General features: G+C 42.0%; 1 protein-coding gene across 1 annotated transcript; it reads left to right on the top strand.

Moving 5' to 3' along the window:
* Positions 1 to 259: 259 nt before the first annotated feature.
* Positions 260 to 15,443, top strand: LOC138769673 (phospholipid phosphatase 3-like). The gene is made up of 6 exons (XM_069948285.1): positions 260 to 555; positions 4,124 to 4,281; positions 5,842 to 6,113; positions 10,167 to 10,224; positions 11,800 to 11,976; positions 13,989 to 15,443. The coding sequence occupies exons 1-6, from the start codon at positions 396 to 398 to the stop codon at positions 14,082 to 14,084; spliced, it is 921 nt and encodes a 306-aa protein (XP_069804386.1). The 5' UTR covers positions 260 to 395; the 3' UTR covers positions 14,085 to 15,443.
* The last annotated feature ends 346 nt before the right edge of the window (positions 15,444 to 15,789 follow it).

The following is a 15,789-nucleotide window of genomic DNA, read 5'->3' as shown; positions in this document are numbered from 1 at the left end:
ATGTGATAAAACTCTCATTGTTCAGGGTGTCTCTCGCTCCCATCCCCGCCTGTTGATACTTTGCTCCTCCAACCATTCTTGTGGTCACTTCCAATCTCAGGAGCATATGGCCACTTGTAGATTGCAGGGTCCCGTAGAGATGGATTGCAGGGTGTGGACCACTCCGGGCTCACATTACAGCTACATTATTCTCTTTTCCTAAACAGTTATCTCTCTTCCTCTCTTTCCTTCCAATGCCTGTCTCACCCCCCCCATACACCCCTCCCAGCCCCTCCTTCTCTTCCTCTCGCTCTCTTAACTGTCTCTGCTCTCTGCTGACAAACTTAGAAGCCTCTCTGGTTAGAGGAACAGACACACACAGGAGGCCGAGACACATCCATTGTATAGCCGGCACCATGCATCTCACCCCTGGAGGAGCACCTGACTGGTGTCCTGACCCCAGAGTCCTCAAGGTGACAGTCGGGGGGCACTGTGTCCACCGGGAACCCAAAACCAAAGTCAGCAAAGGATCTCGAAGGTCACTGGTGTGCCTGGATTTGCTGTGCCTGTGTGTGGGTAAGTGTATGCCCATCTATGTAGGTGCCACTGTATGGTGCCCATTTATGTAGGTGCCACTCTATGTAGGTGTCCCTCTATGTAGGTGTCCCTCTATGTAGGTGTCCCTCTATGTAGGTGTCCCTCTATGTAGGTGCCGCTCTATGTAGGTCCCGCTCTATGTAGGTGTCCCTCTATGTAGGTCCCGCTCTATGCAGGTGCCGCTCTATGTAGGTGCCCCTCTATGTAGGTGTCCCTCTATGTAGGTGTCCCTCTATGTAGGTGTCCCTCTATGTAGGTCCCGCTCTATGTAGGTGCCGCTCTGTGTAGGTGCCCCTCTGTGTAGGTGCCTCTCTGTGTAGGTGTCCCTCTATGTAGGTGTCCCTCTATGTAGGTCCCGCTCTATGTAGGTGCCGCTCTATGTAGGTGCCCCTCTATGTAGGTGTCCCTCTATGTAGGTGTCCCTCTATGTAGGTGTCCCTCTATGTAGGTCCCGCTCTATGTAGGTGCCGCTCTGTGTAGGTGCCCCTCTGTGTAGGTGCCTCTCTGTGTAGGTGTCCCTCTATGTAGGTGTCCCTCTATGTAGGTCCCGCTCTATGTAGGTGCCGCTCTATGTAGGTGTCCCTTTATGTAGGTGCCGCTCTATGTAGGTGTCCCTCTATGTAGGTGCCGCTCTGTGTAGGTGTCCCTCTATGTAGGTGCCTGTCTTTGTAGGTCCCCCTTTATGTAGGTGCCGCTCTATGTAGGTGCCATCTCCATGCAATACACCTGCCTATTATAGCGGGGAGAAGGTGTAACATTTTAGTATGAATTTATGTATTTCATGTCTTTATTAATTCTATAGGTAACATAAAGTGTCTAATATAGTCCTGTATAATATACTGTATATGGGATAGGATGCATTATAGAGGACGTAGAGACAAATTACGTTAATTTATTATATATATATATATATATATATATATATATATATATATAAAATATTAGTTAAAAAAAATAATATTGATAAATTCTTAAAATCAGAGTTTCATCACATCTCATAGATAAAACTTTGAGTCCCTAAGGGGGTTCTCCAAATTACACATTTCTTACTTAGAAGACTTCATTGACAATAAGCTAATCACGTGCCGGGACCCCCAGTGATCAGGTGTAATCTGTAGTAAAACCTCGCTGTAAGTGACCACAATTACTGCAGCGCCCCCAGAGGCTGAATTAAGTATTGCACAGTGTCCATTCAAAGCAATGAGTTGTGTGTTGAACAGGACAGGATGGGTCCTCTAGAGTAAGGTATCATAGGGGGAAGGGACTCTTCTTCTACTGGTTATAGTCTATTGCCCCAGGAGGTGTGGACATGGCCCTTTGGAGGAGAGGGATGATGTTACCTTCTGAATTATCATACAGCTCTGAGAGGGTGCAGGTTCAGGTCTTTACTATAGGAGGAAGGAGGCAGCGTCAGTCTTCACTATGACATGAGCTTCCCATCACCTACACAGGAGAGACCCCATGGTCTATAATACATGGGTGAGACCCCCTGATCTATAATACATGGGGGTCTGTAATACATGGGTGAGACCCCCTGGTCTATAATACATGGGGGTCTGTAATACATGGGTGAGACCCCCTGGTCTATAATACATGGGGGCCTGTAATACATGGGTGAGACCCCCTGGTCTATAATACATGGGGGTCTGTAATACATGGGTGAGACCCCCTGATCTATAATACATGGGGGTCTGTAATACATGGGTGAGACCCCCTGGTCTATAATACATGGGGGTCTGTAATACATGGGTGAGACCCCCTGGTCTATAATACATGGGGGCCTATAATACATGGGTGAGACCCCCTGGTCTATAATACATGGGGGTCTGTAATACATGGGTGAGACCCCCTGATCTATAATACATGGGGGTCTGTAATACATGGGTGAGACACCCTGGTCTATAATACATGGGGGTCTGTAATACATGGGTGAGACCCCCCTGGTCTATAATAAATGGGGGTGTGTAATACATGGGTGAGACCCCCTGGTCTATAATACATGGGTGAGACCCCCCTGGTCTATAATACATGGGGGTATGGAGATCCTATTCCGGGATGGTGCGGAGTGAGGGGTATTCGTCCATTAATCTTCCTCTAGAGAAGAGAGGCCTAAAATTAGATCTTCAAAGTAAGTGAAGGATCCGCTGAAGAGATGACACAGTGGTGACCAGCAACCACAAGTGACCCCGCTGGGCCCACAGACCCCCAATAATCCAGACAGTGCCGGGAATGCATCAGTGTCAGCCAAATATAATAGAATCACTGAAACCAACACAGGCCTTATGGATGTAGCAGAGCTGAACGTGTTATTTAACACCAGGAGGGTCACCGGCTGCTCCATACATAATAACACAGCAGCTGTGACTGAGGAAGAAGAGCTGACACTCAGCTGTGATAGCTGTATATATATATTATATCACTATATATATTTATATATACTGTATCACTACATGTGTATACATCCCTAGTGAGGGTGATAGACACCCCTCATGTCAGGATTTTATAGCTGAGGACTCGGAGTCACCGAGCTCTCAGACATGTGACGTCCTGCCGGCCTCATAGCAAACAGCAGAAATGGAAGGTCAATGTCAGGCGGCTTTTATTGGAGTCTAACAAGGAGTGAGGGGTTGTGTGAGGAGGGATCGACTACTATATCACTGTAATGTACAGACTGATCCCATACACTGACTGTCTACAGATCTATCATCTATCTATCTATCTATCTATCTATCTATCTATCTATCTATCTATTATCTATCTATCTATTATCTATCTATCTATCTATCTCCTATCTATCTATCTATCTATATCCTATCTATCTATCTATCTATCTATCTATCTCTCTATCTATCTATATCCTATCTATCTATCTATCTATCTATCTATCTATCTATCTCCTATCTATCTATCTATTATCTATCTATCTATCTATCTATCTATCTATCTCCTATCTATCTATCTATCTATCTATCTATCTATCTATCTATCTATCTCCTATCTATCTATCTATCTATCTATCTATCTATCTATCTATCTATCTATTATCTATCTATCTATCTATCTATCTATCTATCTATTATCTATCTATCTATCTATCTATCTATCTATCTATCTATCTATTATCTATCTATCTATCTATCTATCTATCTATCTATTATCTATCTATCTATCTATCTATCTATCTATCTATCTATTATCTATCTATCTCCTATCTATCTATCTATCTATCTATCTATCTATCTCCTATCTATCTATCTATCTATCTATCTATCTATCTATCTATCTATTATCTATCTATCTATCTATCTATCTATCTATCTATCTCCTATCTATCTATCTATCTATCTATCTATCTATCTATCTCCTATCTACCTATCTATCTATCTATCTATCTATCTATCTATCTATCTATTTATCTATCTCCTATCTATCTATCTATCTATCTATCTCCTATCTATCTATCTATCTATCTATCTATCTATCTATCTGTCTATCTATTTATCTAGAACAATTAGTTATACTGTGCATTATATCTTTCCTATCCCAGTCTCCATCCCGTTCCTGATCTGTGAGCTGGGATTGGTTGCACCGGTACGTCGCGGGTTCTTCTGTGATGATGTCAGCATACAGTTCCCAGCAACGCGGGAGGAAACAGTGAGCGACACCATGCTGATCAGCCTGGGGATCCTCATCTCTGGGGTTACGGTATGTATTATTGTATATTGGGAACATACCAGAAAGTCCTCTTCATAGACCTCACACCATAGTCCTCATATCAGACCATTCCAGTTCTCATCATAGTTCTCATGCCATAATGTCCTCTCCATAGTCCTTACACCATAGACCTCACATCATAGACCTCACACCATAGACGTCACACCATAGACCTCACACCATAGACCTCATGTCATAATGTCCTCTCCATAGTCCTTACACCATAGACCTCACATCATAGACCTCACACCATAGACGTCACACCATAGACCTCACACCATAGTCCTCATATCAGACCATTCCAGTTCTCATCATAGTTCTCATACCATAATGTCCTCTCCATAGTCCTCAAACCATAGACGTCACACCATAGACCTCATGCCATAATGTCCTCTCCATAGTCCTTACACCATAGTCCTCACACCATAGATTCCTCACCATAGTCCTCACACCATAGATTCCTCACCATGGTCCTCACACCATAATATCCTCACCATGGTCCTCACACCATAGATTCTTTACCGTAGTCCTCACACTATAATATTCTCACCATAGCTCTTACACCATAATATCCTCACCATGGTCCTCACACCATAGATTCCTCACCATAGTCCTCACACCATAGACTCCTCACCATGGTCCTCACACCATAATATCCTCACCATAGTCCTCACACCATAGATTCCTCACCATAGTTCTCACACCATAGATTCCTCACCATAGTCCTCACACCATAGATTCCTCACCATAGTCCTCACACCATAGATTCCTCACCATGGTCCTCACACCATAATATCCTCACCATAGTCCTCACACCATAGATTCGTCACCATAGTCCTCACACCATAGATTCCTCACCATAGTTCTCACACCATAGATTCCTCACCATAGTCCTCACACCATAGATTCCTCACCATAGTCCTCACACCATAGATTCCTCACCATAGTCCTCACACCATAGATTCTTTACCGTAGTCCTCACACCATAATATCCTCACCATAGTTCTCACACCATAGATTCCTCACCATAGTCCTCACACCATAGATTCCTCACCATGGTCCTCACACCATAGATTCTTTACCGTAGTCCTCACACCATAATATCATCACCATAGTCCTCACACCATAGATTCCTCACCATAGTCCTCACACCATAGATTCTTTACTGTAGTCTTCACACCATAATATTCTCACCATAGTCCTCACACCATAAAGTCCTCAAAATAGTCCTCATGCCATAAAGCCTATGCCATAGCCAACACACCATAGATTTCTCACTCCATAAAGTTCTCACCATAATCCAGACAGTCCTCACCATAGCCCTAATACATTGAAGTGCTCACACCACTGGGTAACCTTAGTGACAACTCTTTGTAAACCTTTAATAGTCTCCATATTGACTAAGAGTGGAGTTCCCCTTTAGTTTGCAATGACTAACTATGGAGTCCTCAGAGAATAACTTGGCAGAGTCAGCTCAGCTACATCTGTGCATGTTCCATGTTAGGATCAGCTGTCGGCATTGACTCTCGTGATGTTTTTCAATCCCTTTAGATTGTACTTGGAGAATGTCACCGGGTCAGCAGACAGCGGAGGTCGGATTCCTGTCCCAGGGAGGGCTACCTGTCCAGCATCTACCGCCAGGTGCTTCCCTTCCTCTTTGGTTCTGCTATTGGACAGTCACTGACTAATGCAGCCAAGCTGAGCGCAGGCCGTCTCAGGCCAAACTTCCTCTCTGTGTGTCAGCCAGAAGGTCTGAACTGTACCGCCGGCTATGTGGAGGACTACACATGTACGGGAAGCCCGAGCGCTGTCACCGAGGCCAGGTGAGACCCTGAGGTTTTGGGTGAAAGCCCAGAGGCCTGGAGCTTCCCCTTTCATAAGCAATGAAGCATTTATCACTCTGACAAAATTCAGAAAGGGGGGGGGGGCGTTGGGGTTTTTTAGATCCAAAAATTTCCCCAAAAATTTGAACAAAAATCACAATATGAGTTGCCAAGTTCCTAAAATAAAGGGGGGGGGGGGTAGTCCCTTCTTCAATCCTTTGCTATGAGAGTCCAGCTTGTATTTATTCTACAGTATAAAATAGCTTTCTTGCTTTTTGGTAATGGTTCTTTATGGTAAAAGCAGTAAATAGGGGTTTTTATAAAAGCAAAATAGATGCCACTATTCATATTCTTATCAATTGTAACAACATAAATATGCTACATCTGTGTTCTTCTATAAAGGAAACCAGGCCTTTTTGTTAGGTTCTTTACAGTACAAGCGGTTAAATATAGATTATAATATCATGGAAATACAGTACATTGGCTGCTACAACAGAATGTCACTATAACCTGTATATTATTTGTAATAACAGAAACACGTTATATCTGTGTTTTTACTGGAAGGAAAAATATCATTTGCAGAGGGTTTAATGGTATTAGTAGAAAGAGTTCTTTACAGTAAAAGCAGCTGAAAACATAACTAATGCTTTTATTTAAACTCTTGACAAGCGTATGAATTGTAATATTAATTATCTAATTTATTAACCCTCTCAAATAAAGATAAAAGGTTCCGGTGATTAGCCATATAAAGGGTTCTTTGCACTAAGAGCAGTAAATGTAGGTTACCGAATGGTTTAAACATTTGACATCTACAAAAAATATGTCACTTAATGTATACAATGTACATTAAGGCTGTAATACAAAATCATTTTGATCTGTTATATGTTAGGATTCTTTGCACTAAAAGCAGTACATAAAGGCTAAAGAATGGTATGAACGATTTGTTATAAAAAAAAAATTGTCACCCAGTGTATACACTGTAATAATAGAAGGATATGACACTTACGCTGTACTGTAAAATTATCTTAAATGTTTCTATGTTAGGGTTCTTTGCATTCAAAGCAGTAAGTAAAAGTAAAAAAAATTGTTCAAAATAGTTTACAAAAAGTATATACAGTGTAATTACAGAAGGATATGACACTTAGGCTGTAATGCGAAATCATTCTGCTAAGTTCTATGTTAGTATTCTTTCCAGTAAAAGCAGTAAATCAACGTGATATCTAGTATTAATAGTGTTTCTGATTAGTTATACATGTAAAAATTTGTATAAATGTAGGAGGTGGATTGAAGCAGTCCATTGTCTTGTTGAGTTGTTGCCCTTCCCATATGGTTTCTATTATAACATGCAGTAATTACCACTATGATAATGATGCTGTTCTTAAAGACACACACGTCTTTGTTTAGGACATTCGGCAAAGTGAAGGGAGAGTTAGAAGGGTAGGTGGCGGTGGTGGTGCTGGTGCTGGGGGGGTAGAGAATGTATAATAACTGATTGTACTTCAGCAAACAAAACTTCTATGTAGACAAAATACATCTCCGCAGGCAACCACCCCTCCTCCTCCGTAGTATAAGGAATGAAGGAGCCATTATGATGAGTGGAGGACTCTTTTAGGGTTTAAGGGAACCAACTCTGGGAACAACTTGCTACAAGATTTGTACTGTGAGGGTTCCCAGCCCAGTTGGCTCCTTCTCAAGTTCCCAGAACAAGGTGTGTGGTGGGTAAACCCTCACTAGGAAGGGGGTAAATCTTAGCTGTTATTCCCAGACCACTCAGTTTATGGAGAACCATGTAACCTCCTTTATATTCCTGAAGACCAACAATAATGTCACTTCCTTCCGAAAGAGATTTCCATTATTAGGTAGAAAAGTAAAAAAAAACTCTAATGAGTGAGTGAGTCATGTGCCCGGAGTCATGGAGGTCAGAGAGATCAGGATCCCTGATAAGGAGTGATGGAGGTCAGAGAGATCAGGATCCCTGATAAGGAGTGATGGAAGCCAGAGAGATCAGGATCCCAAGTAAGGAGTGATGGAAGCCAGAGAGATCAGGATCCCAAATAAGGAGTGATGGAGGTCAGAGAGATCAGGATCCCAACTAAGGAGTGATGGAGGTCAGAGAGATCAGGATCCTGAGTAAGGAGTGATGGAAGCCAGAGAGATCAGGATCCCAAGTAAGGAGCGATGGAAGCCAGAGAGATCAGGATCCCAAGTAAGGAGTGATGGAGGTCAGAGAGATCAGGATCCCAACTAAGGAGTGATGGAGGTGAGAGAGATCAGGATGCCTAGTAAGGAGTGATGGAAGCCAGAGAGATCAGGATCCCGAGTAAGGAGTGATGGAGGTCAGAGAGATCAGGATCCCTAATAAGGAATGATGGAGGTCAGAGAGATCAGGATCCTGAGTAAGGAGTGATGGAGGTCAGAGAGATCAGGATCCCTAATAAGGAGTGATGGAGGTCAGAGAGATCAGGATGCCGAGTAAGGAGTGATGGAGGTCAGAGAGATCAGGATCCCGAGTAAGGAGTGATGGAAGCCAGAGAGATCAGGATCCCAAGTAAGAAACGATGGAAGCCAGAGAGATCAGGATCCCAAGTAAGGAGTGATGGAGGTCAGAGAGATCAGGATCCCAACTAAGGAGTGATGGAGGTGAGAGAGATCAGGATGCCGAGTAAGGAGTGATGGAAGCCAGAGAGATCAGGATCCCGAGTAAGGAGTGATGGAGGTCAGAGAGATCAGGATCCCTAATAAGGAATGATGGAGGTCAGAGAGATCAGGATCCTGAGTAAGGAGTGATGGAGGTCAGAGAGATCAGGATCCCTAATAAGGAGTGATGGAGGTCAGAGAGATCAGGATGCCGAGTAAGGAGTGATGGAAGCCAGAGAGATCAGGATCCCTAATAAGGAGTGATGGAGGTCAGAGAGATCAGGATCCCTAATAAGGAGTGATGGAGGTCAGAGAGATCAGGATCCCGAGTAAGGAGTGATGGTCTTTCTGCTCCTTATCAAATTGGGAACAAGTGGGAATGATTGGGAATAGGTGGAGGGTGTTGGGGGGGTCTCCTTACTGGACATGTATTATAATGATTAGACTTATACTGGTCAGACATTACAGGAGAATATCCATCATATTCAAAGAAGCTTTATTGGCAGGGACTACAGTATATACATAATATACATATCTATCTCCTATCTATCTATCTATCTATCTATCTATCTATCTATCTATCTATCTCCTATCTATCTATCTATCTATCTATCTATCTATCTATCTATCTCCTATCTATCTATCTATCTATCTATCTATCTATCTATCTATCTATCTATCTATCTATCTCCTATCTATCTATCTCCTATCTATCTATCTCCTATCTATCTATCTCCTATCTATCTATCTATCTATCTATCTATCTATCTATCTATCTATCTATCTCCTATCATCTATCTATCTATCTATCTATCTATCTATCTATCTATCTATCTATCTATCTATACATCTCCTATCTATCTATCTATCTATCTATCTATCTATCTATCTATCTAACTATCTATCTCCTATCTATCTCCTATCTATATCTCCTATCTATCTATCTATCTCCTATCTATCTATCTCCTATCTATCTATCTATCTATCTATCTATCTATCTATCTATCTATCTATCTATCTATCTCCTATCTCCTATCTATCTATCTCCTATCTATCTATCTCCTATCTATCTATCTATCTATCTATCTATCTATCTATCTATCTATCTATCTATCTATCTATCTCCTATCTCCTATCTATCTATCTCCTATCTATCTATCTCCTATCTATCTATCATCTATCTATCTGTCTATCTATCTATCTATCTATCTATCTATCTATCTATCTATCTATCTATCTATCTCCTATCTAACACGTCCCTTTATCACTGTGGATATATATATATATATGCTATGTATCTGTGATGATGTGATGTCACGTGTATACTCCGTATTGTTTGCTATATACCCCCCCCCCCCCCCCTCTCTTTGATGTGGAGGATCCTCGGTCACATTTCATACATTTTCTATCTTGCAGGAAATCCTTCTATTCGGGTCACGCGTCCTTCGCCATGTACTCCATGCTGTACCTCTCGGTGAGTACTTGTCATACTGGTGGTTTCTATAGGAAGTGTGCCCTGCAGCCTGACGTGCGGTGACACAACCATCGCCTACATGAGGAGGGAGGTCTGCGGGTTCATATTTCGTGTCTGCTAGTTAGTCGCCCTGTTACCACTAATGTACATGATAATAAATAGAACTCAGCTACCCCAGACTGGAGTTACATGGTGCATGCGTGACTGCTGCACTTTCCAGAATGGGGGTCTAAGACTTTAGAGAGATCTTTTCGTGAATAGGTGATAAAAATTTTTCATAGGACAATCAAGAGGTTATCAGGAAAATAGAGCTACTTTCTTCCAGAAACAGCGCCACCATTGTCTTGAGTTTGGGTGCGGTATTGCAGCCGGGTTCCATTGATATGAACAGAGCTGAGCTGTAATACCACACACAACCTGAGCACAGGGGTGGCACTGTCTGGAAAAAAAAACCTGCTATGTTTTTGAAATCCTGGATAATTTGTAATTTACTTCTATTTAGAGATCTCAAATCTGCCAGTACTTATCAGCTTCTGTATGACATGCAGGAAGTGGTGTATTCTTTCCAGTCTGACTCAGTGCTCTCTGCTGCCACCTCTGTCCATGTCAGGAACTGCCCAGAACCGCAGCAAATCCCCATAGAAAATCTTACACACTCTGGACAGTTCTTGTCTCGGCCAGAAATGTCAGCAGAGAGCCCTGTATCATACTGAAAAGAAAACAACATTTCCTGCAGGACATGCAGCAGCTGATAAGTACTGAAATACTTGAGATTTTTAAATAGAAGTAAATTACACATCTATATAACTTTCTGAAACCAGTTCATTTGAAATATTTTTTTTTTCTTTGGAAAACCCCTTTAATTAAACTCCCTTAAAGGGGCCTTCCTTATTCTCTATGACAGGATCAGGGTTCCACTATATCACATGACACCACTTCTCCTAATTCCCGGTTACTGGTTATGTGATACGGCCCTCGGTGTAGACTGGATGACTCCGATGCTCATTATAAAACATACGTTCCACCATCTTGTGACCTTCCTGGATGTGATCCATACAAACATGAGACCTGCAGTATAGACCATGTGACACCAGACATAGGGGGCGCCATTGAGTAGATGAAGAGTGACTGACCGCTGACTCACAAGGAAGATGTAGTCAGAGGCTTCCTTCATGTAGACCTTTGCCTCCTATATATAACATACGATGAGTCACAATGACGTCATCTGCTCTATACATCATGGCCGTCCGAGAAAAGGTCACCAGAAAGAAACATGGAGGACTTCATCCACCATAGAGACTGATGACAAGTGTCCCTCTGCTGAGACCTCCAGCGATCACATGGATCCAGCAGCCAGTGTTTAGTTTCCCTGCAGTGCCACCTCTGGTGAAGTGAGGAATTACACACTATACAATTCTCATAATTCTTGGAATTGCTGGATCCTTAAAGGGATTATACACCATTAGAAAAAACACGGCTACTCCCTTGCGAAAACAGCGCCACCCCCCCTCCTCAGGCTGAGTGTGGTATTACAGTTAAGCTCCAATCACTAACCATCTCTGTATCTCTCTCCAGTTTTACTTGCAGGTGCGCTTCACCTGGCGGGGGGCTCGGCTCTTACGTCCTCTCGTTCAGTTTGTCTTGATCCTTGTGGCCTTGTATACGGGATTCACTCGGATATCCGACTACAGACACCATCCATCAGATGTAGCTATCGGGTTCCTGCAGGGGGCGCTGGTGGCTTACTGGGTGGTAAGTCTTTCACTATTAACTGTTACTTAACGTTATGAGATGTCAGGATTTAAAGGGTAACTCCACCCAAAGTGATTAGAACAATCTTATTACTAGTTGAGGAAGAGATGGAGACTGGTGGGAAGTGCTGATCCTTCTGTCAGATCAATGCCAGTCCGCTCCTGGCTGAACGCTGATCCATAAACTGGTTGTAACCACAACCTTAGAGGTCCTGGCCTCCAGAGTCATAAGGAAGCAGCGTAAAGACATCTAAGACCGAGCTGAAGGCCGAGACCAGTCAGGGAAGGGTCGGGGGGAATTCACATTAGGCAGATTTCTTACAGATATTTCCAAGATTGTCCTAATCATCTGATTAAGGTTTGGAGAAACCTGCTGGGTGCTAAAGCAATCCTATTAACATGAATGGAACAGATAGATAGACAGATAGATAGATAGATAGATAGGAGATAGATAGATAGATAGATAGATAGATAGATAGATAGGAGATAGATAGAGAGATAGATAGATAGATAGATAGATAGATAGGTAGATAGATAGATAGATAGATAGATAGATAGATAGATAGATAGGAGATAGATAGATAGGAGATAGATAGATAGATAGATAGATAGGAGATAGATAGATAGGAGATAATAGATAGATAGATAGATAGATAGATAGATAGATAGATAGATAGATAGATAGGAGATAGATAGGAGATAGATAGATAGATAGATAGATAGGAGATAGATAGATATATAGATAGATAGATAGATAGATAGGAGATAGATAGATAGATATAAAAAGTGAGTGAAGCGTAGGTGCCAGTGCAGAGTGAAGCGTAGGTGCCAGCGGTCAGGGTCCTGACTTCAGACCGATTTCATATATATGTAGAAAGTCCGCAGCACACAAGTTGTCGTGCAAAATAAACGGTATTTTATTCAATTCATAGGTGCAGCAATCCAGACGCAACGTTTCGGTGATGTCATCTCACCATTTTCAAGCTTGAAAATGGTGAGATGACATCACCGAAACGTTGCGTCTGGATTGCTGCACCTATGAATTGAATAAAATACTGTTTATTTTGCACGACAACTTGTGTGCTGCGGACTTTCTACATATAGATAGATAGATAGATAGATAGGAGATAGATAGATAGGAGATAGATAATAGATAGATAGATAGGAGATAGATAGATAGATAGGAGATAGATAGATAGATAGATAGATAGAGATAGATAGGAGATAGATAGATAGATAGATAGATAGATAGGAGATAGATAGATAGATAGATAGATAGATAGATAGATAGATAGATATTAGATAGATAGATAGATAGATAGATAGATAGATAGATAGGAGATAGATAGATATAGATAGATAGATAGATAGGAGATAGATGGATAATAGAGAGATGACAGACCCTGCACAGCATTCTGGGATATGTTGATGAGTTATAAATAACAAGTAATAAACACATAATGAAACAACAGATATAAAATTAGATCTAGTAAGACATAAACAATGTTATTATTATTCTTCTGCTGCCCCTCCCCCCCACCCGCCCGCCTGATCCCTTTGTCCTGGCAGTGGGAATAGGAAGTCTTGTATACATGAAGAATAGGTGAGTGTTCCCGCTTCCCTCAGTGCTGTGACTGCTGGCCGTGTATGGGGGGGGAGGGGAGATCCAGAGCATGGAGGAAACGTCTGTGTATCCTGCCTCACTATACACAAAGCACCGGCCCTCTGCTGCCGCATGACAGGGATCAGTCTGTGTGAGGGATATACACTAATGGCGGGTAATATATATAATTTTCAGTATTAGTTTATGCATGATTAAAGGGGCACTCCAGAAAAAAAAGTGTACGTTGTATATAGTATAGTACAGAGTGTGAAGGGGAGGAGCATGACAAAAGAATTGGAAAAATACCAAAGATAGTCAAGCTCCGCCCCGTTAGGGTATAACACTGGAGTGCCCCTTTAAGAATACCTTTCTGGCCTCTGAATGATCTTGTAATTTTCATGTCTTCCCAGGCTTTCTACATCTCTGACATGTTTCGGACAAAAAGCCTACAAACGGTTTCCATCCCCCCGCGGCCTGACAGTCCGGAGACATTCACCAATTGTTAGGTGCCAGAGATAGAGACAAAGCAAGTGACAGAAAGAGACGTCCAAGTGGGACGTGTAAAGGCCAAGACTGCACAGACCGGGACTGTGCCCGTACTCCTATAACACTGCGGGATCTGAGGAAGTGTTACTAAGAAGGTGACTTCAGATACACAGAGGGAAATGGACAAGAAGATGCTGGATTATCACATATTCTGGATTACTGGAAAGATGAAGCTAGACAATCTGCCACCGACTCACCATGCTGCTTCTTCATCAGCACTGTGTGTGTGGACTCTCTAGAAGAAATTTTGACCTACAGAGGTTATAAGCACTTTTTTTTCTTCTGGACTTTTGTGACTATGAAAGTGTAAGGGAAACCATGAAATATCATCTCATCATATAGAATTCTGAAGTTGGTAAAGCTAACAGCACTAATATCTAGTGTAGGATATGTCTAAACAATAAGCAAGTAGGATTATAGGAGGATTTGTCCCATACTATGCTCCCAAAAATCAGTAGCTAGTGCCCCGTGTTACACTAAAAACCCCTGTAATATTATATATGGATCTGCTACATATTGTACTGCACAAGATCAGTAGCTAGTATGTACGTTGTACATATGACACCTTATAAGTATGACATCATCATTTATTATGTATTATATACATATTGTAGTTCTTAAGGTCAGGAGCAAGTGACTTATTTTACGGAACAGACTACCACATAAAATGAAATTGGTCTGCTAAGATAGAAACTTATAAGTAAATTAATAGTATAGTAAAAATACTTTTGAGGTTTTTCTCTGGTCTTTTCCCACTTAGTACGGCAGAAGATCAGTAGCCAGTGCCCCATGTCATTGGAGAGACTTCCAAAGTTGAAATTTTGTCTCCAATCACAGATGAATCAAGTCGTAGACTCAACGCTAAGCTAAAGACACCTTATAATTATGACAGAATAGCGTATATTATATGTTTATTCATATTCTGCTCCAAAAGATCAGGAGCAAGTGACTTGTGTCATGGAAGAGACTGCTTTATAAAGAGAAGTTGGCCTTCTAGAACAAACACTCTGTGAATAAAATTAACCCGAAGGCACCTTACAAGTATGACAGAAAACCTTACATATTGTCCTCCCAAAGATCAGGAGCGAGTGACTCGTGTGATGGAAGAGAAGTCAGTCACCAATGACAGAATTGTACAGATTCCAAACTACTGAATGAGAGAAGAATGGGGTTTTCTAACATTACAGCCCACCCCTGGAATGCGGCTGTATTATGGACTTGTATAGACTTATCTCCAACCGCTGGACGATTGGAGTCATGTGATGACTTTTATCTATTGAGCGATTTTCTGTTCCTGTAATAAAAGTTCTATATCTATACATGCCGCCATGACTCAGTGCTGTGTCAGTGCCCCGGGGTGGTTGTATTCGCCTAGGTTTATAGAGCGGGGTCATTTTAGGGTTTTCATATTTTCCAGCATAGCTTTCTGCTAAGGACAGGTGAGATCACGCTTTCTGCTAATGACAGGTGAGATCACGTTTGGGATTCTTCCGTAACCGCGGCTTTAATGCTTCAGTTACTTTCTGTTTCCAGCGGTTATTTGAAAGCTTAGATTTCAAGGGGGTGTAGACTTCTGATCAAATGATCGTCAGCACGAACCTCTATGAGGAACAACTCAGGTCCTGCCGGTACGAGGCAACAGGAAGGAAGCTTTTGTCGGCTGAT

Source organism: Dendropsophus ebraccatus, chromosome 1 (genome assembly GCF_027789765.1).
Source record: "Dendropsophus ebraccatus isolate aDenEbr1 chromosome 1, aDenEbr1.pat, whole genome shotgun sequence".
NCBI lineage: Eukaryota > Metazoa > Chordata > Amphibia > Anura > Hylidae > Dendropsophus > Dendropsophus ebraccatus.
This window is presented reverse-complemented; position numbering and strand designations above follow the sequence as displayed.

Coding starts and splice junctions, on each gene's coding strand:
- LOC138769673 (XM_069948285.1), top strand. CDS start 396: ATGCATCTCACCCCTGGAGGAGCACCTGACTGGTGTCCTGACCCCAGA. Junction 4,282..5,841: donor TCCTCATCTCTGGGGTTACG/GTATGTATTATT, acceptor CAATCCCTTTAG/ATTGTACTTGGAGAATGTCA. Junction 10,225..11,799: donor ACTCCATGCTGTACCTCTCG/GTGAGTACTTGT, acceptor ATCTCTCTCCAG/TTTTACTTGCAGGTGCGCTT.